The following is a 25,418-nucleotide window of genomic DNA, read 5'->3' on the forward strand; positions in this document are numbered from 1 at the left end:
GATTCTAGATAGCTATTAAGTATCTTTGAAGGTACTTCTAGTTTAATCACATCTTCCATTGTAGCTCCAGGGATCTCTGAGACACCTGATGATGTTCCAGAGGCAACAGTTGGAGACATAGAGGACAAGGTAAAACGGGGAAAGCTTGCAAGAGGTGGAAAGCATGGGCAAAGTATGTCTAGGAGGTTGACAAGAAGGTGTGTAATTGCACACGGAGGTGACGATGAAGATACAATAGCGATACATTGATGCAGAAAGGTATGCCTTAGTAAATTTAGTGTCATCCCACTTACACGTGGTTGAGTTTTTTTGTCTTTTTGGAGCACTTACTGATGGCATAGCAACATGGAGAATCTCCTGCCAATAAAGATTGTGGAGACAATTTGGAGAACATGTTGGTAGAAGCTAAAAGAAAAAGGCAAGGGTCAGCAAAGCCACCATCCAAGAGGATGAAGAAAACTCTGTTCAGCAAAACTCCTCCAGATGTTAGGAGTGGCAATGAAATCCCTTGCCCAGATGTTGAAATAGAAAGGCATGCAAAGGATGCTGGCGAAGACCCTACTCTGCCTCAAGTAATTGACCTAACAATGGTTGGTTCTAAAGGCCCTGCTCCTGATACAGCTGCTGATGCAAGCCTAAACAATGAAGTCCTTGTTCATCGTGTGAGCATTGATGGTACCATGCCTGCTCCTGATACAGTTGTTGATGCAAGCCTAAATAGTGAAGTCCTTACTCATCATGTGAGCGTGGATGGTAGTGTTGATGGTAGTGTGCCTACTCCACATCAAGTTCATCAAGCAAGCCCTTTGGCTGATCACCCTAATACCACCAACCAAGATCATGGTGCTGGTCTATTGTCCCCTGATGCATCTTTGTAAACTTTTATGTTTCAAGGACATAATATGAATGCTATTCCAAGATCTTTTTGCAAATATTTTGTTGTTTTTCCTCGCAATTAGTCAACTTATGTAGGCAGCTTTGTGTATGGAGTAATTCATAAGAAATTATTCTTTTTTTGTTCACTATGCAGCAAGTATTTCTAGTTGTTAACAACCAAAAGCTGTCCAATAATTTGTTGAAAAGTTTGAATTTGTTTCCAAAAGGCTGACTTCCTTTTTTAATTGCTGCTTGGCATATTTTTGTAACCGCAGCTGATTGTGTTCCAACCACATGTATGTTCACACTAGCAAAGACATCTGGTGGAGATACAATGCAGTCAGCAGGATTCACAATCGGCTCTGATTGTTGGGGAGAATCGCCAGCAAAGTCTTCTTGCAGTCTCTTCAAGATTTTACAGCTACCAGCAATCGAAAAAAGTAGTACTTGTGACATTGCTGCGGGCTGCTCCATAAGATGGTCTTCAAAGCAAAGGTGAGGTCCGAGAGTTTCTTGCTAAGTTTCAAGTTGTGTACCTCTCCAGCCATGCTATGGCTACATGTTGTTGGCAAAGTATTATAGAGTTTTATGTGCTGTATGACAGCTGTTAGCCAGTTAATATTATGTTATTAGCCAGCTTCTAGATAGCTATTAAGTAGCTTTGAAGGTACTTCTAGTTTAATCACATCTTCCATTGCAGCTCCAGGGGATCTCTGAGACACTTGATGATGTTCTAAAGGCAACAATTGGAGACATAGAGGACAAGGTAAAACAGAGAAAGCTTGCAAGAGGTGGCAAGCATGGGCAAAGTATGTCTAGGAGGTTGACAAGAAGGTGTGTAATTGCACACGGAGGTGACGATGAAGATACAAATAGTGATACATTGATGCAGAAAGGTATGCCTTAGTAAATTTAGTGTCAACCCACTTACACGTGGTTGAGTTTTTTTGTCTTTTTGAAGCACTTATGGATGGCATAGCAACATGCAAAATCTCTTGTCAATAAAGATTGTGGAGACATTCTGGAGAACATGTTGGCAGAAGCTAAAAGAAAGAGGCAAGGGTTAGCAAAGCAGAAAACTCTATTCAGCAAAACTCCTCCAGATGTTAGGAGTGGCGGTGAAATCCCTTGCCCAGATGTTGAAATAGAAAGGCATGCAAAGGATGCTCGCGAAGACCCTACTTTGCCTCTGGTAATTGACCTAACAATGGTTGGTGATGAAGGCCCTGCTTCTGATACAGTTGCTGATGCAAGCCTAAACAGTGAAGTCCCTGTTCATCGTGTGAGCATTGATGATAATGTGCCTGCCCTTGATACATTTGCTGATGCAAGCCTAAACAGTGAAGTCCCTGCTCATCGTGTGAGCGTTGATGGTAGTGTTGATGGCAGTGTGCTTGCTCCACAGCAAGTTCATCAAGCAAGCCCTTTGGCTGATCACCCTAATACCGCCAACCAAGATCATGGTGTTGGTCTATTGTCCCCTGATGCATCTTTGTAAACTTTTCTGTTTCAAGGACATAATATGAATGCTATTCCAAGCTGTTGTTGCAAATATTTTGTTGTTTTTCCTCGCAATTAGTCAACTTATGTAGATAGTCTTGTGTATGTAGTAATTCATAAGGAATTAATGTTGATGCTAGTAGTATGTCCACCGTCAGAAACGAAGCCCAAGTCAAGGCCAAAAAAATTCGTGATAGATCACCCGTTTAAAAGGTGGAGACGGTACATGGCGCTCAATCGGATGTACCACATCAGGCACATGTGTATGCATCCAGCTCATGTGCATGGGCTTTTCCAAATTGCAATGATCCGAGCAGGATGCTTGCATCAACTGAGGAGGATTATCATGTCTCGGGGGGCTCACTATGTGTAAAACTACCATATCACATGCGTTCAAGACATGTTTGTAAAACCCCTTATCTGTGCATTTTGTTAAGAATAGAATGTACCCTTTTCTTTTAAAATCTGTAAGTTTTTTTCAAATTTGAAAAAATAATGCCCTTCTATATATATATTTCTGTAAGTTTGAAGAACTTTAAATACCCTTCTGTTGAACTCAGGTGATAGGTTACATTTTTATTAGGTGACCTACCCGGGTATCATGTTGCCCCAGAAAGTGTGCAGAATGATCGCGGGGCTCTTATTTTGGATATGAATGGTCTTTTGATTCATAAAGTGGATCTGGAAGAAGATATGTTTTTCCCTACATGGAATTTACAATATGACCAGGTACTCGAGGAGAGGCCAAGAAGGATATACTTCCTTGTGTGGCCTGATGCAAGGCAATTCTTATTGTGGGCAGCAACTCATTTCAATGTCTTCATTTGGAGCTCAGCCATGGAACATGATGTTGTAAAGCATTTCCATGAATGCTTTCCAGGTTTACAAGGACTCGTAGCAGGGATCATTGCACAGATTTCCTGTAATGTGCTTCATAATCACAAAATCAAGGGCAAAAAACCCATTTTCTTCAAGCACCTCAATGATTTCTGGAAGAGGTGTAATGGTGAGTTTGGTCCACACAATACGCTACTAGTTGATGACAGTTTGTACAAGTGTATATTTAATTTTTATGGCAGTTGTTGCATTGTGCCAGCGTTTGGTTCGCCTAACGATACAACTTGAAGGCCATTCCTTACACATAAGCTTGCCCCATGGCTGTACAAGTACCTGAAGGCAGGGGATAGAACGCAATTTGTTACCGAAGGAGGAGATGTGTTTGGCACTTGGGGCAATGAAGAGGACTTGATTGTTAAGGATCTTATAGAGTTGCATGGATAGAGAAGCCTAGAGTGCTGTCATCGTGTTAGATGGGGTGAAATTCAAAAGAAGACCTCTAAGGAGATTCAACGGGAGGCATCTGACAAAGTGGGGGATTTCCCAGAGCAAAAGGAGGCCTACAAGGTGGTGTGGGACCCTACTCTTCAAAAACAGCCTGGACAGACACGCTTGGGCACATTGGTGGATTGCCTCTGATGTTTGGACAGCCTGCTTTTTGTAATAGCTAGTGGATGTAGCTTCTGTGCAGATTTAGAGAATCCCCTCTAGTCATCCTATTTGTAACACCATAATTTTTGATGCTTCTTGCTCATTGAAAAAATCTGTAATATAATTCATCGCTCAAAGCGACCATGTACTGTTTTTTTCCTCAGAAGGTTGTTAAGTTCCACTCTTATTTTGAGTACATTATACAAAATCTGGCTTTATGCGACATTGCATTGTTTACTTCCGTGCGAAGCTTATTAAGTTCCGGTCTTAAGTTTGAGTACATAAACACATTTGTTTAGGATTTGCTCAATTTCCATGTTTTGGTGCCATAAGAGTTGTATATTGATAGAAATCCCGAGGCGGTCACTTTTTAGAATGTGTATGATATCACGTGAGTTAACCGGAGAGGATTATTAAAAGACCAAAATGTATAAAAATGTATACATACAGAGGGGGGTGGGGTTTTTTTAAATAGGCTCACAATGTAAAAATAGTATGTATATTGGGGTACTATTAATTACCTCTTGAACGCACGTGATATAGGGGTCTTTTGATAAGTGACTGCCCCGGGATAGAAATAGAACAAATTACTTGTAGATTTGGCAGCGAATGGTAAAAAATTGTACCTGTTAACCGTGCATAACTTACTAGCAACACATGTAGACCATATAAAGAATGAAAAGACTTGTTTCCTTATATAAAAACCAAACGATTAAAATTACATCTCCCATGGGCATGCTGTTGTATATAGATTCAAAGACCTCCGGCGAGATCGTATACAATCCCCTAGCACCCTGGACTACTGTCAGTGGGATTTTTATACACCTGACAAGATGGGAGTACATGAAGATTGTGTTTCTGCCCAAAATCTTGTAACAATAATCATCGACCTGCTTATAATAGAGGCCTTTCAAAATGTGCAACCTTGCTTCAAACACACTGCCCCAGCTGTCGATGTCGTGTGCTTTGAGATTCTCCAATGTGCTTGTGCCCTTGATCAAGTAAAATTCGAGACCTTCTTTGTTCCCCTCCTCGGCATTGACAACAAAGTTGTCACCTACCTGAATTACATCACTCAATGCTTCATAGTGCCCTTCATAGATAGGCTCCTCAGATTTGTCATCACTATTTCCACCATCACTTTGAGCGATTTTGTGGAAACTCCAGCTAGACACGTGTGTTTTGTTGCTACAAATCTTCCACTGGTTGTGCATGCATGCACTACAATAGCAAGATAGCTGCATGTGTGCGATGGAGGAGCCCTCTTGTTTTGAGTAGCCCCGAACAGAATGTATGGAGCGTGCATTAGGGATAGCTTCACAATCCCATCTGTTCTCTCGGGACACTTCTCCAAGCTTGACCTCCCAAAACACACGCTCTACCTGCCTATGCTTGGAAGGGTAGTGAGAAATGGACCCATCAGACAAATGCTGGCAAAGAAATTGCACAACATCAGCTGCACATTTGAGCGTAGATCCATTGCTCTTTAGCTGCTCGTGTGTAAGTTCCCTTTCACAACTGCTCCTGCCCCATCATGTTCTCCTTTCCCGTGGCAACTTCCAAAGAAGTTCCGCACCATCACTTTCCCTGTCAAAGTAGCATATCTACCAACAAAATAGAAAGGCCTTTTTTCCTTGAACTGCGATGCTGCCCCATCTGACCAAACCCAGTGCTGGCTAACATCCAAGCCTCTATCTTTTATCCATTTCCAATGTAGCATAAAGCAGTGTAGGACAAACAAAAGTGTCGTGATTTTTATCATCATAAATGAAAAAGTGCAAAGTATTTTTTATCTCAGGTCCATCTCAGGTCCAACATGATAGTAGGTAATGTGTACAAAAATGGTAACCTAAATGGAATACCAATGCATTGTCTGGATCTCATTCTGCTCCTTGAATGAATAATTCTCAGCAAAATCCACCACAGATACAACAACGTCTTCAGGAAAATGCGTGATGCACGCTTTGAACTGTTCAACGTGCCATCGATACACGAAATCATGTTTGATGAAAAATTGGAGATCTTTTTTGAATACCTGTAGCAAATCAGTAGTGATCATCTCCTCGCATAGAAGTTCCTTCCTTTTCTTCTTCTTTCCACCTTCACATTTTCTTGTTTCCACATCCTTAAATACTTTGACTTTGATGGTTCTTGCATCCTTTAGCAGCTCCTATGGACAACATACAAATTTCTCTACCCCACATTTTGTAGATTGACCCATGTGGCATTTTAGACCATGGTAGGTAGAGCCAGCTTGCTTGGGACACAATAGACAAATTCTCTTCACACTGTACTTTGTAACAACACATGTTCCTGCAAGTGATGAATCATTGCACACAGCACATGCATATTTGCACAACCCACCATGCATTCCAAATGCTTGACTACGCATATGATTCAGAGCCTCCTTCAAATATGAAATTTTCACATGGTAAATACAACAACATGTCAGCCTATCCTTTATGTTTCACACAAAGTAGGGATTCTCTGATTCAAAAGCACGAAGCTGGATTGCTACATCTGGATTGGCATCCTTGAAATGTTGATAGAGCTCAGCCTGCATTCCACAACAAGAAAGCTTGAATGACGAAGAAATCATGTGTCAAAGCTACCCATTAGCTATCAATAGTAAGCTGTAGCTACTAATAGCTATTAAAAGCTATGAAATAAAAATCACTAGCTATAAATATCTATAGAAAAAAGCTATCATTATCTATCAAATACCCATAAAGTAGAAATCACTTGCTATAAATAGCTATCAAACAACTAGTAGTAGCTTTCATATACAATCACTAATTATAAATTACCTTTCACCTAAAGCAAACACCTGATCATTCACTATCAATAGCTATCAGAGAGCTACCAATAGGTATCAAATGGAAGTTATCAAAATCAATAGCTATAACTAGCTATGAAATATCTAAGAACTGCTATCAATAGTTGAGAGGTAGCTATCACCAGGTATAAATAGCTATTAAAGATCTGTCAATAGCTATCAAAGAGCTACCAATAGAAACCACATAGCAATCACTAAACACTAGCTATGAAATAGCAATCACTAGCTATGAAAAGCTATTATAGTTATCAAAGAGCTATTATTAGCTATTGAGTAGCAATCACTAGCGATAAAGTAGCCTTGGCTATGAAATAAGAAACACTAGCTATGAGATATCTATCAAAAATCTATCAATAGCTATAAAACAAGCACTGTCTATGAATAGCTGCCAATAGCTAGCTATCAATAGCTATCCAATAGTAATCAATGGCTATGAAACAACCACTAGTTGGGAAAAGCTATCAAATAGTAGTTACCAAAGAGCTATTAATAGCTATCAAATAGTAATTATGAACATCAATAGCTATCTAATAGAAACACTAGCTATGAAATAGCTATCATTAGCTATTATAGTTATCAAAGATCTGTTCTAGTAGCTATCGTGTAGCAATCACTAGCTATGGAATAGCTTTGGCTATGAAATAGCAATAAACACTAGCTATGAGATATCTATCAAATAGCTATCAATAGCTATGAAACAAGAAGCACTAGCTATGAACAACTATCAATAGCTATCAAACAACAATCACTAGCTATGAAATAGCTTTAACTAAAGAAAATACTTGATTATTAGCTATTGATAGTGATCACTAGCTATAAAACGGCAATCATCGGCTATGAAATATCTATTATTTAGCTATCAAATACCAATAAATGGCTATAAAATAGCAATTCCTAGCTATGAATAGCTATCGGTAGCTATCAAAGAGCTACCAATAGCTGTCAAATAGCAATTACTACATATAAATATCTTTCAAATAGCAAACACTAGCTATGAAATAGCAATCACTAGCCATGAATAGATATCAAATAGATTTGACTAGCTATGGAATACCTCATCCTAAAGAAAATACTTGATTATTAGCTATCAATAGTCATCACTAGCTATAGAATGTCATTGACTAGCTATAAAATATCTATTGATAACCTAGTGTTAAAAAGCAAATTTTGGCTATGAAATAGCAATCACAAGCCATGAACAACTATCAATTGCTATCAAAGAGCTATTTTATAGAAATCACTAGCTATAAAATAGTTTCACCTAAGGCAAATACCTGATCAATAGCTATTACACAACTGCTAATAACAGAACAGTTATAAGTATCTATCACTATCAACAAGTAGGTAATTACAAAAATAGTCATTATTGTCTATCAATATCAATACCAATCAGATAGCCTGACAGAAGTTATGTAACAACACATAGCTACCGGTCAAACTTTGACGTCCATCAGCTGGCCAATATAGTGAACAACTTCGGCATATATTTGACTAGTTATAAGATGGTACAACATAGCTAGTGGGTGGCTATGAAGTAAACTACATTTGATGTGGCAAGAGTTATCTATAAAACATGGATAGCTACCAGCCAAAATTTGACAGCTATTAACTAGCCATTGCCAAAGAATAACTGAAACGAACAGCCATGAAACACATAATTGGTAGTAAAACAGATAGATAATGGTCAATAATTGGCAGCTAAACCCTAGCAATAGTTATGTAAGTAATTCAAATAGTTGTGCAATCGAAAAGCTTCTACTCGGCAAGAGTATCTAACAAATACAAAAAGCCACTACATGGCATACTTTCTTCCATACGTGTGATACTTCCAAGAAATGGATAAGATGTTCGATATACTCCTTCCGAACAATTCTCTTTCGACATATGTCTTTTTTGTTGGTGGATACATGAGTCTCAAGCATCCAAAAGTTGACTATTAGCTCCTTTACCTCTTCAGGTATGCGACTTTTTTGAAGGCTCCGATGACATGTGGCAAAGGACAAAGTGGTATTCTCAGTTTGTTGGAGTAGCCGATTCTTGGCTCCATACAAGTTCCTTCTATGAATAGAAAGTAGCTTGGAGACAAAATTAACATTAAGGCCTTGTGCCTCCTCTGGGTTTTTTGAGTTCAGAAGCATCATCATGGTAGACCTCTTGAGGAACATCTCATCTTCAATTTGTGGCCTCTTCAAATATTTCCTATCAATGTATCTGCAAAACAGGGTGTTGATGCTTTGTCGTTCTGGATATCTTTCAGTGAAGGGTGTTGAATCATCCGATTGAAGATGTCTTTCTTGGTGTCCATGTCCATTCCACTTGTGCTTTGAAGTACATATCGTGCAATCCCTTTCACTATCTTTCCTCTTTTTTCATTCTCGACGATTTCTGCACAACCCTGAGCCTTTGTTAAGTCTTCTATTCGTTCGGCTACTTCATTCCCTTCTCTTTCAACAAGAAAACCTACATCTGCTTTTCTTCTCTTCAATCGGGCTCTTTGTTCTCTCTTGCGGAAAGCTTCATATTCCCTGATCACCATTGCCTGCTTCATGTCCTAGAATGAACCAACCATAAAAAACATAACACAGTGACTTATTTACAATCATCAGCTAAGATACAAGGAGCTTTAGATAGTGCAGTCATAATCAAAAAGAGACTTTAGGGCAACAACCCACCAAGGCATCTTCAGATTCACGGAAAAAAGTGCTGCAAAAGCAAGTAGGAACCCAAAAAATGTTCAGATGAAATAATGAGCTATCATGACATAAACAACAAGTATTGCGAGGATCAAATCATCACGGGGAATGTAGGGAATGGGAACCCCGAACAGAGAAACTGACATTTAAAGGCTTCTCACTTCTACAACTATTTGTGTCATTTCATTGTGTTGATGTCATGAATGTTTCTCTAGACCACCATGTGGTGTTCTATGCTTACTATCTACATTGAGTGCCTCCTTCCTAGCAATACAATACAATGTAACAGTCGTAGATAAATTAAAGAAAATCATAATATCCTTGGTCGTGTAGATAATAACCACCAATCGTGTCACTAACCATATGTACATACCTCCCCAGATTTTACAATACAAGGCAACAACTGTGAATAAATTAGATACTACAGATCGTGTGACTGACCATATGTACATATCTCCTCGAATTCTGCCCTCACTCCCGTCCCAAACATAACAAGTGCATTTAAAACAAACCTACCCAAAGCACATCAGTTAAAAAGAGAGGGAGAGAAACCGATATAATGGCAAGGCACCTGCTCCTTATCCTCCCCTTCCAAAGATGTAAGTTCCACCATGAGTTCTACTCACCTACAAAGCAGAAGAAAGGCTCTTGGAGAGAGTGAGAGATCAATATAGAAAGAGCTGTAGAGAGAGAGAGAGAGAGAGAGAGAGAGAGAGAGAGAGAGAGAGAGAGAGAGAGAGAGAGAGAGAGAGAGAGAGAGAGAGAGAGCAATGTTCCATAGCTGCGAGAACACGGACGTTGCAGAGTGCGAGATGGTAGTTAAGTCAACACGTTCAAAAAATTCACTTGCCATAATGAAATTGTACTTCATGAGTCTGACCACGTTTAAAAAAATAGTAGTCCCAAAACATAGGTTTTAATGTTTCAAAGGACGAGAACTACTAGCTTCCTCACTCTTCTAAAAGTGATGTCCCGGACACAGCTATTGTGTCCACCCACTCATGCTTCCACCCAAAAAGGAGGGGGAAAGTCCCAAAGTTAGGGGAATCTTTGACTTAACCTCCCACTCACCCAAAGGGCACTCCTTTTCTCAAGGGGCACATGGGACACATGCCAGACTCTCCCTTTGCTTAGCCACATTGTGTGCTTGAATGCTATTGGTTGGGCTAAAGAGGGGTCCAATGAGCTTCTAGTTTCATCCAAAAAATATCTAGATATTTTCAAGATCTCTCTCTCTGAGGGGTAAGGAGGACACTTGTCCAAAGACTACCCATTTACTTGAAATGCATGATGCATGTGATTGGGTAGGGGGAGAGGGGTCCAATGATCTTGAGGCATGTACAAAAAGTAGAACTCGCCCCAAGCAAGCAAGGGGTGTGCTGGGGGGGTATACACCTCTCACAAACTCATTTTGTGGATTCATTCTCACTTGGTGAAAGTAGAGGAACTCCACCTCCTTCTCCAAGCTTGTGAGAAGTGAGAGCCTACACCAACACTCTTGGCTATGGAATGCAAATCCAACCAAGAGCCATACTTTAATGCTTAAGCTTGCTGTCTTCCATATCTTCATTACTATGCTATTATGTATGCTAGTGAGAAGAGTGATGATAAGCGAGGAACTATTCCTTTCTCCTATGGAATGTTTCTTCTTCCTATTTCCTATCCTCATTCCCTGCTAGCTCTCTCCACCTTCAAAGGTGTTTGAGGTCTTGGGACTGAGGCTTGGGATATTTAATGCTTTCTACAAAGTTTATGTTATGCTTGTGATGTATAAAGCTTTCCGTCTTCAATGCATCACCTAGGTCACAAGGAACACAAAGATTGTATTGTACCAAGTCTCTCTTGATTGGAGAAACTATAATACAAATGCCTTTTGGAGGGGGGACCGGCTCCATTGGCGTGCAGCTCCTCTCCCATGCTAAGAAAGATGCCAGAAAAATGCACATCAAGCTTCTTTGAAGCGTTCTTGATTAATGGTCAGTGTGATCAGTGCTTGTTATCAGGGCAAGTTCAATGATTAATGTCTGCCAGATGCGGCTTAAAAGGCCAAAAGTTGTCTTGGTAATGCTAAACAGTGAGTATGCTTGAAGTGTTCATAGGTGGGAATTTATTGATCAAAGTTAAAGTACTTGAAGTGCTCTACAGGACTGTCTTTATGGCTCGTCAATCGAAGCTACAGATAGGAAGTTATGGAAGTTTGAAAATTGAATCGATTGCAAATCCGTACCGGATTGGGCAACTGCAAATGAGTGGATAAAATTGAAGTGAATTCATGGGCCTTAAGTGCTCGCTTTGTGGAGCGTGTCGGTCTTTTCAAATCAGTAATCGGATTTATGGTTGCCAAGTTATTGGCTGTTAAAGGTTCAACGGGGGCCGGTTCCGTGCCAGTCTAGTCGGCCTGGCCGGAGTGCCATCTGGGAGATTTTGGCTTTGGATTGGGTTTTGGAATGCAACAGAGTAAGTGCTCAAGGAGAATCTTATCCAAAATATTATCTCCTGCAGTGCATTGATATCAGTTTATATTGCCCACAGCAGTACCATGATAGTCTACATGTATGTCAAATGTGGTGTACGTCTCATAAAGTACAAAAAGTGCTTGAAGAGCTTCGTGTTCGAAATGTGGTCTCTTGGAATGCATTGAATGCAAGATATACCCAACAAGGCAGGGCCAACATTAGGAAAAAAATGGACTCTCCATGGGCCTTGTAAGAATCCCTAATTTAAAGGAAGCCTGCCAAGATTAAGGGGGACAAAGGCTTTGAATGGGGCTATTTTGGTAGGGTCTCCTCCACCTTTGACCCCTAAAAAGGTAGGGGGAAGGGGGGGGGGGGGTAACCATTTAAAAAGTAGGGAAGGGGGGGGTAAACCATTTGAAAAGTAGGGGGGTAGGGGGTCTTCTCTCTCTACCTTTTTGGCCAACTTGTAAGTGGCCTCTTAACTCTCCCATGCCACCTAAGCAAATCCGTGGGTCAAAGAGGTTAAAAAAATGACTTTTTTCAAAAACTTTCAAAAAAACTCTATTCCCCCCTAAAGAGTACCTCCAACATATACACATAATTAAAAAAAGTTTTTAAAGTTAAATTACTCAAAATTCAACATTTTTTGACTCCCTCCAAACTTTAAAAAAATTCCCCCCAAAATTGAAAACTCTCTCTCCTAATCTAAGCTCCTCTCCTACACCCATCCCCCTTGCACCTGCACCTGCTGCTGCACCTACGCACCCATCTCTCCATCCTTCAAGCTCCATCTCTCCATCCTACAAGCTCTATCTCTCCATCCTTCAAGCTCCATCTCTCCATCCTACAATGCCTCTTGACGACGTGACCAATGTCCCAGCAAGCTCTTCACGCGGTAGGTCTCCAGGGCTTTTCCTACGCCTACCTCAAGAGTATGTTCCGACAAAGAAAACATGCTTGGGTACATTACCTTCATCCAACGAACGCCGCGCTCAAGGGGAGAAGAATGTGGATCTCTGGACAGACGGATGCTTGTATCCAAAGGATCCTTCTCTCAATGTTCATCCGTCTTTTACAAACATTCCATCACTGTTGCAATACGTTGGAAATGGAGAGCAAGGTTTGTTGGGCTACTGCAAGAGACTCAACAAACACGAGATTGCGCGGTCCGAAATCTACTTGCGTCATTGGCAGTTGCTCAATGGGAGTTTCCACAATCTTCAAGCTCAGATGCAAACAGCTACTAGTGCGCTTGAGGAGGCAAAGAGCACCATCACAACCAAGGAAAATGTAATTAAAAAGCTTGAGGATACTCTTTCACACATGAAGACTACTGCCATGGGAGGTAGGGTGAGGAAGCGAGAGTTGTCCGAAATTCAGACTCTTGCACCACGTGGAGGTGCAAGAAAACGAAGGGTGACAGCTATGAGGTAACATGTTCTATCCCTCATGTTGTTTAAGTTTAATACGGCTCATCATTGTTGTTTTGGGCATTAGGAACTTCGTCCAAGAAACGTGCGACGACGAGAATGCGTCAGCTAGGGCTACTTTACTTCGTTCTTGTTTCAACAAAGAGGATTTTATTGGGATGCTTGATGCTCCATAGGCAAAACACTTGAAAGACGCAATCACTAAGAGAGTTCTTAGATATTTTTCTAATATTGTCACCGATCTAGATGTTTAGGATATTTGTGATGCTGTTGGGATTAGTACCAAGGGCTATCAAGCAATACATCTAGTGTTAAAAGATGCATTAAGAAGTCGAGGAGTCACGGAAAACCTATTCCCACTTCCTCACAGCGTGAAGAATTCCAAGAAGGTGTCAAATGAAGATGTTGTTCACCGATTAGGAGACTACTTGTATATTGAAGACACGATGCCTCTTCAGCCGCTCTGTAGCAAATCACAAGGAAGGAAGGGCCGTAGGAAGGGAAGCGGTGTTGTTTCTAACAGTGTGTTGCGGACCGAAGGGTTTGTTTACACCAAATTCAACAATATCTTTGTGGACTTGATACGATTGCAGCAGTCCATGGCTGTTTTCTACAATTTGAGTGATGCAGGTTAGTTTAGAGTTTCCTACATGCTCTATGATGTGTCATAACATGCATTCTGAGGCTTTATGTTGTTGGCAGTTCTTGATGGCAAGCTTGTGTTCGTGCTGAAGTTGGATGAGTGTGTAATTGTTAAAGGGAGAAAGTTGGAGAGAATGAGCATCACGCTTATGAATGAAGCCCTGACTTATGCCAAGCAATCTTGTAGTTCTAGTGAAGGGAAAAATCCCTCTTTTAGTGTGCAATTAGAGAAGGATATATGGTGGCTTGGTGCAATTGAAGTTCCGAAAGAGACACATGAAGTCCTTGCATGGATTTTTAGTAGAATCCAATGGGTCATAGAGGTCATTAAAGCTCAAATAAACGGTGAGAAGCTCATGGTTCCAGGATGTGGGGAGTTTGATGTTGAATGGCATTTAGGTGGTGATCTAAAGACCATAAAGTGCATGCTTGGATGCAAACAAGGTGCAAATTCTTTACTTCCATGTCCATTCTGTACGAAAGGGCACAAGACAAGTCGAGCAACTCAAGTGGAAGGTCAGGACGATGATAATGATGACCATATAAATAGGGAGTGGCAAAGTTCGGTTCTTTCATGTGATATGCTGCAGGTGCCCAATAGGGATAGCAAAGATCCTGGGTGGAACCCCATAATTCCCTTCTCCCTCAACAATGTTCACTTTTGCACATTGCACGCATTTATGCAAATATTTGATAGGATCTTAAAGCATCACATTGATTATGCTTTCACAATGAAGCCCCTTCAACGGTCAAAAGACTCCTTGCAGGGGGTGGAGACACTTCTTAATGAGATTGGATGTCACCGATCAAGGGTGAACATTGTAGCAGAGACTTGTAGGGAGAAGACATATGAGGTGGCACAGAAGGTTTCCATGAATGGAGCCAAAGCACGTCGATTTTTCAAGAAGATGTCAAAGTCTCCAATGCAGGTATCCAAAGCAAGTGTCGATCTAGCAAGTGAGAAGCGGTGGGAGTTGTGGAAAGATTTGTGTTCATGCACGACGGACAAAGATCCCAATGTGGAGGTTGCTAACCAACGCAAGCTAGTATGGTCATCCTTTCAAAAGGTTGTGCAATTGATGAATCTTTCAAGCACCACCGTTGAGCAGCGAGAGGAGTTCAAGAAGGTGCTTTATGAATTCACAAAGGCCGCTAAGGACGGATGGTCTGAAAGCAAGATTACACACTACATGGTTTGTTTTAACGGACTTAATACATATGCAATGTTTGAAAATGTAACTTTTCTATTCGCTTATCTCCTTTTTGGTTGTTTTAGCACATTCTCTATGCGCATGGTGCATACTTCATGGACCGCTATGGTTCGCTTGATATATGGAGTACGCAAGGCATGGAGAAGTCCCACTATCGAGCAAAAGGAGTCTACTTCAAGAATACTCGGCATGGTGGTGGTAGTTCACACTCCAACTACCTCCAAGAGATGTTTAATTGGTTTTTTAGGCACACCTTTGGGAGAACTCGTACTATTGAGAAAGCAAGAGAATCGATGTTAGCAAAGCAGTTACACAACGCTTCCCGTACTGCAGCATCCGAGAAGTGGAAACGCTCGCGAGCGTCCCTCGGCCACGAAGCTTGGCGTGCAACTAAATATCGTAAAGGCAGCGTTTGGGTGTCGCATCAGCCGTTCGCATGATCCTGGTTTAGTTGTTCAATTCAATTGCTTTATTTGAGTTTCACTCAATTGGCCGCATAGTGTGAAAGGGCCCAAATCTCAAAAAAACCTATTTAAAGGTTGAAGGGGCTCATTTTGTCATCTTCCCTACTAGGTGCAACCATGGCACGAACAAAACAAACGGCTAGGATTGCATATCCAGAGGGGCCGGATGGCCAACGACTCAAAGGTACAGCAACAGAAGCTGGAACTTCACAAGCTCAAGGTGAAGTCCACATAGAAGAAGCTGGAGCTTCAAATCAGCATGGCCGGTCCTCTACAGCAGCAAAAGAGAGACGGAAGCATCGTCTTGTTGTCTATTCATCGGACTCCAACGATTCTGATGGCAACACGGAGGATGAGAGCGACCAGGGCAAAGAAACAAACAGCCAAAAGCAGTCGTCAGAAGGCTCCGAAGAGACACAAACGGATGAAGATGCCCCATGGGTTGGCGTCCAAATACAAACTTATCAGGCTCACATGTCTATTGGGGGTAAGACACTTCCTTAAGGGAGTGGACCTACACCATCACATCCGGTCGATAGTGAAGAGCACGAATCAGATGGAGAGTGGGTGGAATCTGATTATGAGGTGTTGGAAGTGCCTGTGCAGAAAAAAAAGAGAAAGAGCATTGTCTACAAGAAGAGGAAGCAAGCTGCCCCGACTCGTGCCAAAAATGCACCTCCACGTCGACCTCAGAAGGTGCGAAAGCGCAGCCGTGCTTTTGCGGAGATTCGACACTATCAAAAGAGCACCGAGCTCTTGATTCGGAGGGCCCCTTTTGCAAGGCTATGCAGGGAGGTTTTGCAATTGTACAACACTCAGTTTCGGATGGGCGCCGTGGCCATAGAGGCAGTCCAAGAGGCAGCAGAGCAATATTTAACTGGCATATTCGAGGATTCTAACCTCTGTGCCATCCATGCAAAGCGTGTAACCATTATGCCCAAGGATATGCAGCTTGCTCGCCGTTTGCGCCATGAGGAGTAGCTTGTAATTAGGCATCAACCTTTTTGTATTTACGGAACTCCAAGATTGGGAAGAATTTGAATGCAAGCGTCTTTTGGTTCAATATCCCACTCTGTGAATTGTATTGGGAAGAATTTGAATATAAGCGTCTTTTATTGTATACCCTAGTGCGCAATGTATTGTTTTAATTCTGCACCATGCAATGTAGCAGTGGTTCAAGTTTTGTCTACCTTCTAGTGTATGTATGTAGCCATTAGCTTGTTATTGTGAAAAATTGCCTACGTTTAGCACCTTGGCTAAGTGGGGCAGGCACTTCCTGATGTATCCATGCTATGTGACTCACTATTGCATGGCAAAAACATCTACAAAGTGTTCAAAATGGCTTGGAATGCCCCCAAGTTGGTTGCCACAAGGGCGCGCATTTGGGGCATCCAGAGGCCTATGGATGGACATAATGCGCGCCCTTGTGGCAGCCTCTCCTAGTGCTTTGCTGACACTCTCCAGTGGTTTCCAGAAAATTTTGACAAGCAATAAGTATGTTTTGTTTGCTTCAATGCTTCAATTAGCATAGATGCTGCTGGAATTCATCCCCCCTTAGTCCATGTCAGTCCTAAACTCCAGAAAGGGCTTAGATATTGCCACAAAGTTTACTCTTGTGGTTTTTTAATACAACTTTAGGTATCTGGGGCAAGATGGGCTTAAGGTTACCTGGGTATCCATGTCTTCTTGTTTTGTAGCTGGGTATTATTGTCTTCTTACTCTGTTTTGTAACTGGATATGCTCCTATTCTCCAAGAAGGATTTAGATATTGCCACAATTTTGTGGTTTGTTAATACATCTTTAGGTATCTGGGGCAAGATGGGCTTTAGGTTACCTGGGTATCCATGTGTTTCTCTTTTGCAACTGGGTATTAATGCCTTGAAACTCTGTTTTGTACTTGGGTATGCTCTTAGATGTGTCCAAATTCATCTGCCACAAGGGCGCGCATTTGTACACTTCATCTGCTGATGGAAAGCCCTAATGCGCGCCCTTGTGGCAGCATTGTTTAGGCACTTCCAAGCCCTTTACTAGGCACATACATAACTTTGGAAGCCTAGAAATAACAAAGTATACATTTTTTAAATTTTAATGCCTGCCAAACCCTTTAGTAGTCATAGCAAAAATTATGGTGCTTCTCATACACAATGGAAGACCAACATATAAGAAATTCAAAACCTTGCAAGAAAGAGAGTCATAGACAACAAAAAGTAGTTTCATTAAAGAAATCAATGCTTTACATGATATCCGGCTTTTGCTTTAGGATCTTTCTAATTACAATTTTCTGGCGCTTGGCCTTTTGGGGTGGCTCCCTGTTAAGTAAAGTGGTTGTGATTTCTTGGGTGTCATTAACCCCTACAGCTTGGTTCATGCCGACATGGGCAATAAGGCGCCCGTGAAAGTTTACACCGAAAGTGGATATTGCAAAATCTTTCTTTACAAGGACTACAAGGTTGGCCGTTTGGGCAAGTGTTGTTAAACACAACGCCTTGGAGAGTGAACGGAGAGCAAAAATGTTGTAGCGACCATTGGGAGAGTAGTCGGCATGGACAAACACCACAACACCAGTGGGAAGTGTGCCGAGGTAGTGAGCAAGTGCCTCTTGAGGTCCGAACGGCGTCCTCCTCCCCCCTGACCGTTGCGCCCAGGCGTCAACCTCCAGAACATCCTGCAGAACATAGGTTTTCTGAGATATGGCACATAATTATGATATAACATTAACAAAATCATTTGTAAAAATCAAATGTAAGTGAGCATCTATACCTCTTGTCTACGATCCTCCTCATCGGCATCCGGGTGCAAGTAAAGATCCACACTTGACTTTCCCTTTGGATCAAGCAAAACACGTGTTGCAGCAGGTGGTGGTGAATCCACTCTTGCGCGTTTAGCCAAACACATGGCTTGCATGGCCACAAAATCCTCCTCAGAGACCTTGGCCTGCTCGGTCGCTGCCACCTCGGCTTGTGCGATCGCCACTGTGTCCGCCAAAGTATTCCTCATGGGCAGTAGGAGATCATCGTCATGGGAGGTGGTGGTATCAAGCTCAAACTTTCCATGGGCATCGAGGATGGCGAAACACTCATCCATGCGAAGCTCAAAGGATTTATCCAGATCGTGCATAAACACAAACTCCTCCCCACCCACCACAATGGAGGAGAAGCGGGTAATCTCTACCTCAGGGATGGCATCCCGAGTGGTGGTTCCTTCTGGCGGTCTCGAGGATGAACCGACTGATGGAGAGGCCTCCAAGAGGCCTTGAATCCCTACAGGGTAGGTCAAGGCAAGCGTCCTCTCCTCTGCGGATGAGTCAATGGCCGCGGGCTTGGGGTCCTTCACATCAGCCAATACCCCGCCGATCTGCAAGTGAGGTAGCACTACGTCAGGGCCTGCTGGGCACTCGTGAAGGAGGAAGATCATTATGGCCTGAACAGAGAAAAAAGTGTTTCTGATCCTTCCCTTACCCATTGCTCGCACATCATCAGCTTTAAGCCGCACATATTGTCCGGCGGGTTGTGCTATGGTGGCAAAGCGTGCAAGCCGCTGATGAAATGGCCTGTCCCCTTAGTAGATGTGGTGGAGAAGGCCTTTAGGGACCCATTGCCCTGGTCGGTTTGGTAACTCAACAATGAATCTCCCCATGCACGTGGAAATGTATGAAGTAATGTGCTCAAGAGATTGAGAGTGGAGGGCCAAGGTGGTTTCCAAATCGGGTTGGGTTGTGAAAAATGCTTGAAGCTCAGGGCGATTTGCATGCCCAACCTCAATAAGGAATGCATCTAAAGCACTAGTAGCAGCCATGTCTTCTCTTTGCGTGATTGGGTATGCTAGGTCTTTCTGCAATGATGGGATGAAAATGGTGAAATGAGGAGGTGGTCCTCCTTATATAGACATATTCTATCTCGAAAAAAATAAAAAATATGGATTTTAAAAATAAATTTTCACCACCTTAAAACTCAAGTACAAAATCAAGTACAACACCTTAAAACTTTTCAAAATCTTTAATAAAATATCCAATATATAAACGATTAAAGTTACAAGCCAATTCACTTAGACAAGATGATTTTGTCTGTAGCCCAATCTTTGTAAACAAGCATAGTGGCCTCCATCCGCCTTCCAATCTATACAACCAAAAATGGGCAATCAAAATACAAAAACCCACAGAAAATAAGAAAAGGTAGCTAAGGAAGCACAAAGCAGACCTTGCGTTGTTCTAGTTTGAAACTTGCATTACCGACATCCTCGAATCCCATTATGACAAAGTGTTCCCAAAGATTGGCAAGAGTCCAATGCGGATTCACTGCAACCACCTCCACCTCGTTATTGGGCATGCGGACACAAATTTCAAAGGATTGAATCTCTTCGACTGTCAGCTGCAAGGGTATCCATTTGCCACGTTTGTGCATCCACCTCTCATAGCTAAACCGTGCATACAAGGTGCACCTTGCTTTCAAATACCGAAGGCAAAGCTGTGTGGGGGACACATTGCACTTATAACGGTCACCATCATGCAAACCGTCAACATAGCCCGAATTGACACCTAGAATGGTGTCCATTGCATCTATGTCAACTTCTTTGCAAACAAACATTGTTGGTGTTTCTACAATCGGTAGAGAGCGGAATGCATGCACAAAGAAATGAATGGGACAATGCCAACTGAGACCCACCGATCTGGTTGCCTTACCAAACTTTAGGGACCCTTGGAAATCTTGCAGCACCTTGCGCTTGAAAGAAAGCAAAGCCCAATGGTCTGGAGTTGGCCATTCTGCACTCTGCAATGAGGGTGTCTCCACGGCTTCTAACCTACCTTAGCTTTGGCTTGACTTCGGCACCACGTACTTGTGGGAGTACATGAATATTCACTGCTCGGTAAGTTTTTTCGATGAAACATTAGGAAACATAAGCTCCCCAATGTGAGCATGCACAACCATGAACGTGCCTGAGAGGCACTCAAGCGGCTGCTCCTCAACTAAGCTGGATGGAAAAACATCTTTACAAATGTCCTTAGTTAAACATAATGATCACATAAACGTAAACATGACATATGCATGGGATAGCTAAACCATGAAAACTTACAATGAGGTGCAAATTGAGTAGAAGCTCTCTTGAGGTGGAGCTCAGCTGCACTGTAAACATGTTGCACGATGGCCACCATTCTGGACTTTGTTTCTTTGAATGTCAATAGCCGGCTCTTCCAATGACATTTCAATACGCCTCGACACCGTACGCGATGAGGTCCAACACGCGACGGTTGCATGTAGATCCATACACCCTTCTTGAACACTTGTGGGATCCATACCCCCTCTGAGTCTTTTGTGTTGTGCAACACAATCTCCTCTATCTCTGGTTTGGGCCGTCTATGCGTGGACATGCTTGGGAAGTTGGGCTTAGGAAGGGATTTGAAAGAGTTGAGTACTGTGGAGAGAGAATGAGGAGCTGAGGGGAGGGTGAGGTGAGCTGCCTATGGTGGCTATGGTGGCTTTGACAGTGGAGATAGAGAAAGAGAGAAGTGAGAGGTAGAGAGGATAGTGGAGCTGTGGGCTATGGAGTGTGGGACTATAGAGGGTTGATGGAGGTGTGAGAGAAGGGGGAGCTATGGAGAGAGAGCAAGAGAGTGGTGGAAAGCTTTTGGCTATGGCTGCCTTGACTGTAGAGAGAGAATGGGAGGAGGGAGAAGAGGGAGAGAAAAGTAATGAGGGAGAGAGAGAAAAGTGGATTTTGGGGGGAAAAATTGACTTTTTAAAGTTAGTTTATGTTTTGGGGCAGTTTTGGAGACAAATGGGTCAACTTTGGAACTTTTGAAAAATTTTCAATTTTTTGGGTTTTTAAGCATGCGCGTTTTTTTTTGGGGGGTCCCTCCCTCTTTTATGACACCTCTCTCCTCCTATTTACCCCCCCCCCCCCCCCCCAGCTTACCTCCCACCTCTCTCTAAGAACCAAGCATTGAAGAGGGAGACAATTAGGCTGCACCCCTACCATTCCTCCCCCTCTAGGTGATATCCCAAGAGCCTTCTCATTGGTTCTCCCTTAAGCCTTCACTAATCAAAAAGGCCCAAGGAGAGTCCATATTTTTCCTAATGAGAAGATACTTGCATCTTGAAGGCGTATTGCACTAAGAAGTTGATAAGGGCATTAAAATTATTGACAATATTGTTAGTCAATGGCTATTGGAGGATGTTGTTGATGGCAATGCTTTAAACGATATGTGTGCCCAAGTGTGGTGCCCAAAGCCCATAGCCTTATGGCATGGACGCCCATAATATGGCCAATGGCCACCCTAAATTTCATGTAATGTGAAGCCAATAGGAAAAGAGAGGTTGGGCGATGGCGAAGCCAGAAAATGGCAGCGCATGGGGGCGAAGATGCGCTCGCGTAGGCCGCATGAGTGCTCAGACGAGCTCAGCGAGGGAATGAGATTTGGAGAGCTCGTGAGGGCGCTCTGGTTGAGACCAGTAGCGATAGATTTCAGCTATGTCGGCTCTTTCGATTGCCATGTTAGCAAGGGGTGCTACCCATTAGCGTCATCGCTAATGGGTTGGCCATTTTTAGCAAGGCGAGTCCATGCAATGTATAAAAAAGGGAGGCGGATCTTTTGGGAGGCTCTCTTAAGCCATCTTAATCATAAGCTCTCTAATCTGAAGCCTCTCACACTCCACAGCTTCTTCTCTCCCTAGCTAATGATAGCCGTTTTTCGGCTTTCCATAATTGCCATAGTAAGCTACCTCACCCTACCAAAATCACCCAAACACTATGGCTATCCCTACCATTTCACTGTAAATAGGCGTGTGTGAGTTAGGGGATTTTTCCCATATCTTCTTAAAATCCTCATCTAGCTAGTCACTGGGCTAGTTAAGTCAAAAAAATAAATAAAATCAAAAAAATAAAATATATTATGGTCCATTTGTGTGTAAATATTGCATTGTATATATGGCCTAAATATGGGGATTTTTTATAATTATTTTGGTATATTTATTTAAATATTTCTACTTAGGTGTGTGTTTTATTAAACCTACGTGCACCTTCTTTCATCCTCTTACACCATAAGTATATTTTTTGCCAATATGTACATACTCTAACCTTTTATTTTTCTTTATTCAAATCACTCCCACATTTTCACCCTCACCCTCGTGAAAACAAAAAATTGATTTCTACTCATTGGTCACGTTTATTATATTATTTATTTGCATACCTTTTCCTCTTTCACCCAAAATAATTCAAAGAGGGACCATATCATATGATTCCAATATCTTTCCATATCCATAACTCCTCCATATTTTTATTATTATTTTTACTCATTATTCTAACACCATGTGCTCATTGAGCTAAAGTCCATGAATAGTCCATACACTAGTCCCACCAGGTATATATTTCTTTATTCACCAATAATCCTCCTCCATGCATGTGTCAAGGGCAACTTGGATGCTTTGTATTATGATATGACAAAGGAGAGGCTCACTCTTGGATGCATTGTACAAATTCAACAAAGGAGGGGGCCACTGAAGACTTTTTGTGAAGAAAAAACAGGTCTTTTGGTGGGATTTTTAATATCCCTCTCCACTCCGAATTTGGAGCAATGGTTAAAAGAGAAAATGTAACCCACGCTCTGAATAATCACCTCAAATGTTTTCATGATTTTTGGAGCTACCAGCGGTGAGATATGATTTTTTGAGTGGACCCCAGTCTGCCCACTTTTCTCACAAGTAGCCCATAGTTTTCTCTCACCTCTTTCCACACTTCTACACACACACACACACACACACATTCCTCTCAATCCCTCACTCAAACCTGCACCTTCAATGGTTTCTCTCACCTTCTTCACCATTAACCTCCCCACTTACTCCCATAGCTCTCATATGAGCTCTCCATGTACATACACCATCTCTATGCCTCTCTCTATTATCTCCAAAGTACAATTCCATCTTAATTCTTATATATATACATAAATTCAGCATGTGTACCATGCTTAACTTCTGCAAATTAAGAGATCTCATCAACGGAATTACCATTTTCATCACGATAATCAACCTTGGCGGCGATGGCGTAAAGAAGGGAAGACGAAGAAGAAGATCGATAGTCATTTTGATAACCTACACAAGTAAGTCCAAAACTTCTTCAAGCTTCACCATCACAAGGATTTGCTCACTTCATTCAACCATTTTACTTCAACCATCCACCTCATTCTACCCATTGTAAATGTAACATTAACTTTCTAGTGATTACTAACACTAACCACTAACATACTAACACAAAATAGCATTGACCTAACCATAAAAGACACCTCACCTCAAGACATATACAAAGTAACTCTCTCTCTCTCTCTCTCTCCTTTTCCTTAAAACTCTATTTTCACCTTATTCACCATCAATAGTGCTCTCTTTTGAGCCCACACCCATGACTCAAGCAGACAAAGAAGGCCCGCAATGTTTTGATATTCAAAAAAATCATAATCCTGATTTGTTAGCTTGTAAATTAGGATTTCCAATAATCTTAATGAGGGGTCTCCAACCTATAAATAGGACCCTCTCCTTCTTGTAAAACAACCTCCAACATCTCACATAGCACCTCAACACTCTATGCGCGAGGAGAGACTTAGGTGTAGCAACCACTTGTGAGCTTCACTCTTGGTGTGAGAGAAGCCTTCAAGCTACACATTGCAAGTGAGAGAGCGTGAGTTCCACAAATCTCAAAACCACTATTGTATATGCTCCTTCATCATCAATAAATTGAGGTTTGGTGCATCAAAGGCGTGATTCGACGTTCAAATCTTCGTCCTTCCATTTGTGCAATACGGTTTGGTGAATTCAAGGTGACTTGTGTATTTTGAGTTTTTATCGGTTGATCTTAAGTGTTTTAGTGTGTTTTTCATTGCCAGTTTTGTGTCCATTGTAAGAGGGTATTGTGGTGAGAGGTCTCCCACACCCTAAGACAGTGTGTGTGTGTTTTGGCAATGTTTAGCAATCACTAAGCATTGAGTGAGTTTTGTACAAGCTCTACGATAGCATCATAATTAACCATCTCCATTTGCAAGTCACAAATAAGGTATTACGCAAGATCCTTTCCTCTCTCTCTTCCCTTTTCTCTAGCTCTCTCTGGTCCATTTTGTGTGTGTCTTGGTGTGGGGCTGCTTGTGTGTGTTGTGTGGTGCATCTTCTTGGTTGTGCCAAAATCTCTCTTGCGTCCTAGTTCGCATACCATAACTATGTGGTGCCCCTATCTTGTTTGAGTTTGGCTGTGGGTTTGTTGTTTTGTTGTGCTTGTGGTTGCCCCAGCCCCAATTGAGCAGCACGAGAGCCTTGAGGGGTGTTTAGAGGTCGCCTTTCTTGTTGCCCGCCCCGGACCGCCTCACTAAGCTAGGCTTCCAAAGCCGATGCAAAACAAACCCTTGCTAATCCGATTGTAATGAAACCCTCCTAAGACCATCATAATCTACCGAATCCTATTGCTTAGCAAGCCCTATAATCTTGGTAATCCAAAAACATGAAAGCTTAAACCCAGCCGTCTTTCGGCGACCTTAACCTTAATCTAAACCTCTATATCCATTTGAATTCTCTCTTCTTCTCATTCATCTAAGCCATAATCCTAAGCCGAACATCCTAAGCCATAATCCTAAGCCGAGCATCTTAACACTAGGTTGGTAACCTAACAGGACATAAAAGTGTCCTTTCAAGGTTTTGAAAAAAACCTCCAAAACCATAGTAGATCCACTCATTTTGTAAAATCCTTTCATGGGTAATAGTTCAAGGCCTACTATACATGGAAAAAATAAGAAACTTGTAAAATTTCTCATCTTTTGGTCACACCAAGCCTCCAAAGTTGATGGACCAATGC

The 25,418-nt window shown here is 41.9% G+C and overlaps 1 protein-coding gene across 1 annotated transcript; it reads left to right on the forward strand.

The window, feature by feature from the left end:
• The first annotated feature begins 519 nt into the window (after positions 1 to 519).
• Positions 520 to 878, forward strand: LOC147424025 (uncharacterized). The gene has a single exon (XM_086501331.1). The coding sequence runs from the start codon at positions 588 to 590 to the stop codon at positions 876 to 878; it is 291 nt and encodes a 96-aa protein (XP_086357457.1). The 5' UTR covers positions 520 to 587.
• The last annotated feature ends 24,540 nt before the right edge of the window (positions 879 to 25,418 follow it).

Source organism: Adiantum capillus-veneris, chromosome 26, assembly GCF_014529385.1.
Source record: "Adiantum capillus-veneris isolate H3 chromosome 26, ASM1452938v2, whole genome shotgun sequence".
Lineage (NCBI taxonomy): Eukaryota > Viridiplantae > Streptophyta > Polypodiopsida > Polypodiales > Pteridaceae > Adiantum > Adiantum capillus-veneris.

Bases quoted from the DNA above. Each gene is read 5' to 3' on its own strand.
- LOC147424025 (XM_086501331.1), top strand. From the start codon at position 588: ATGGTTGGTTCTAAAGGCCCTGCTCCTGATACAGCTGCTGATGCAAGC.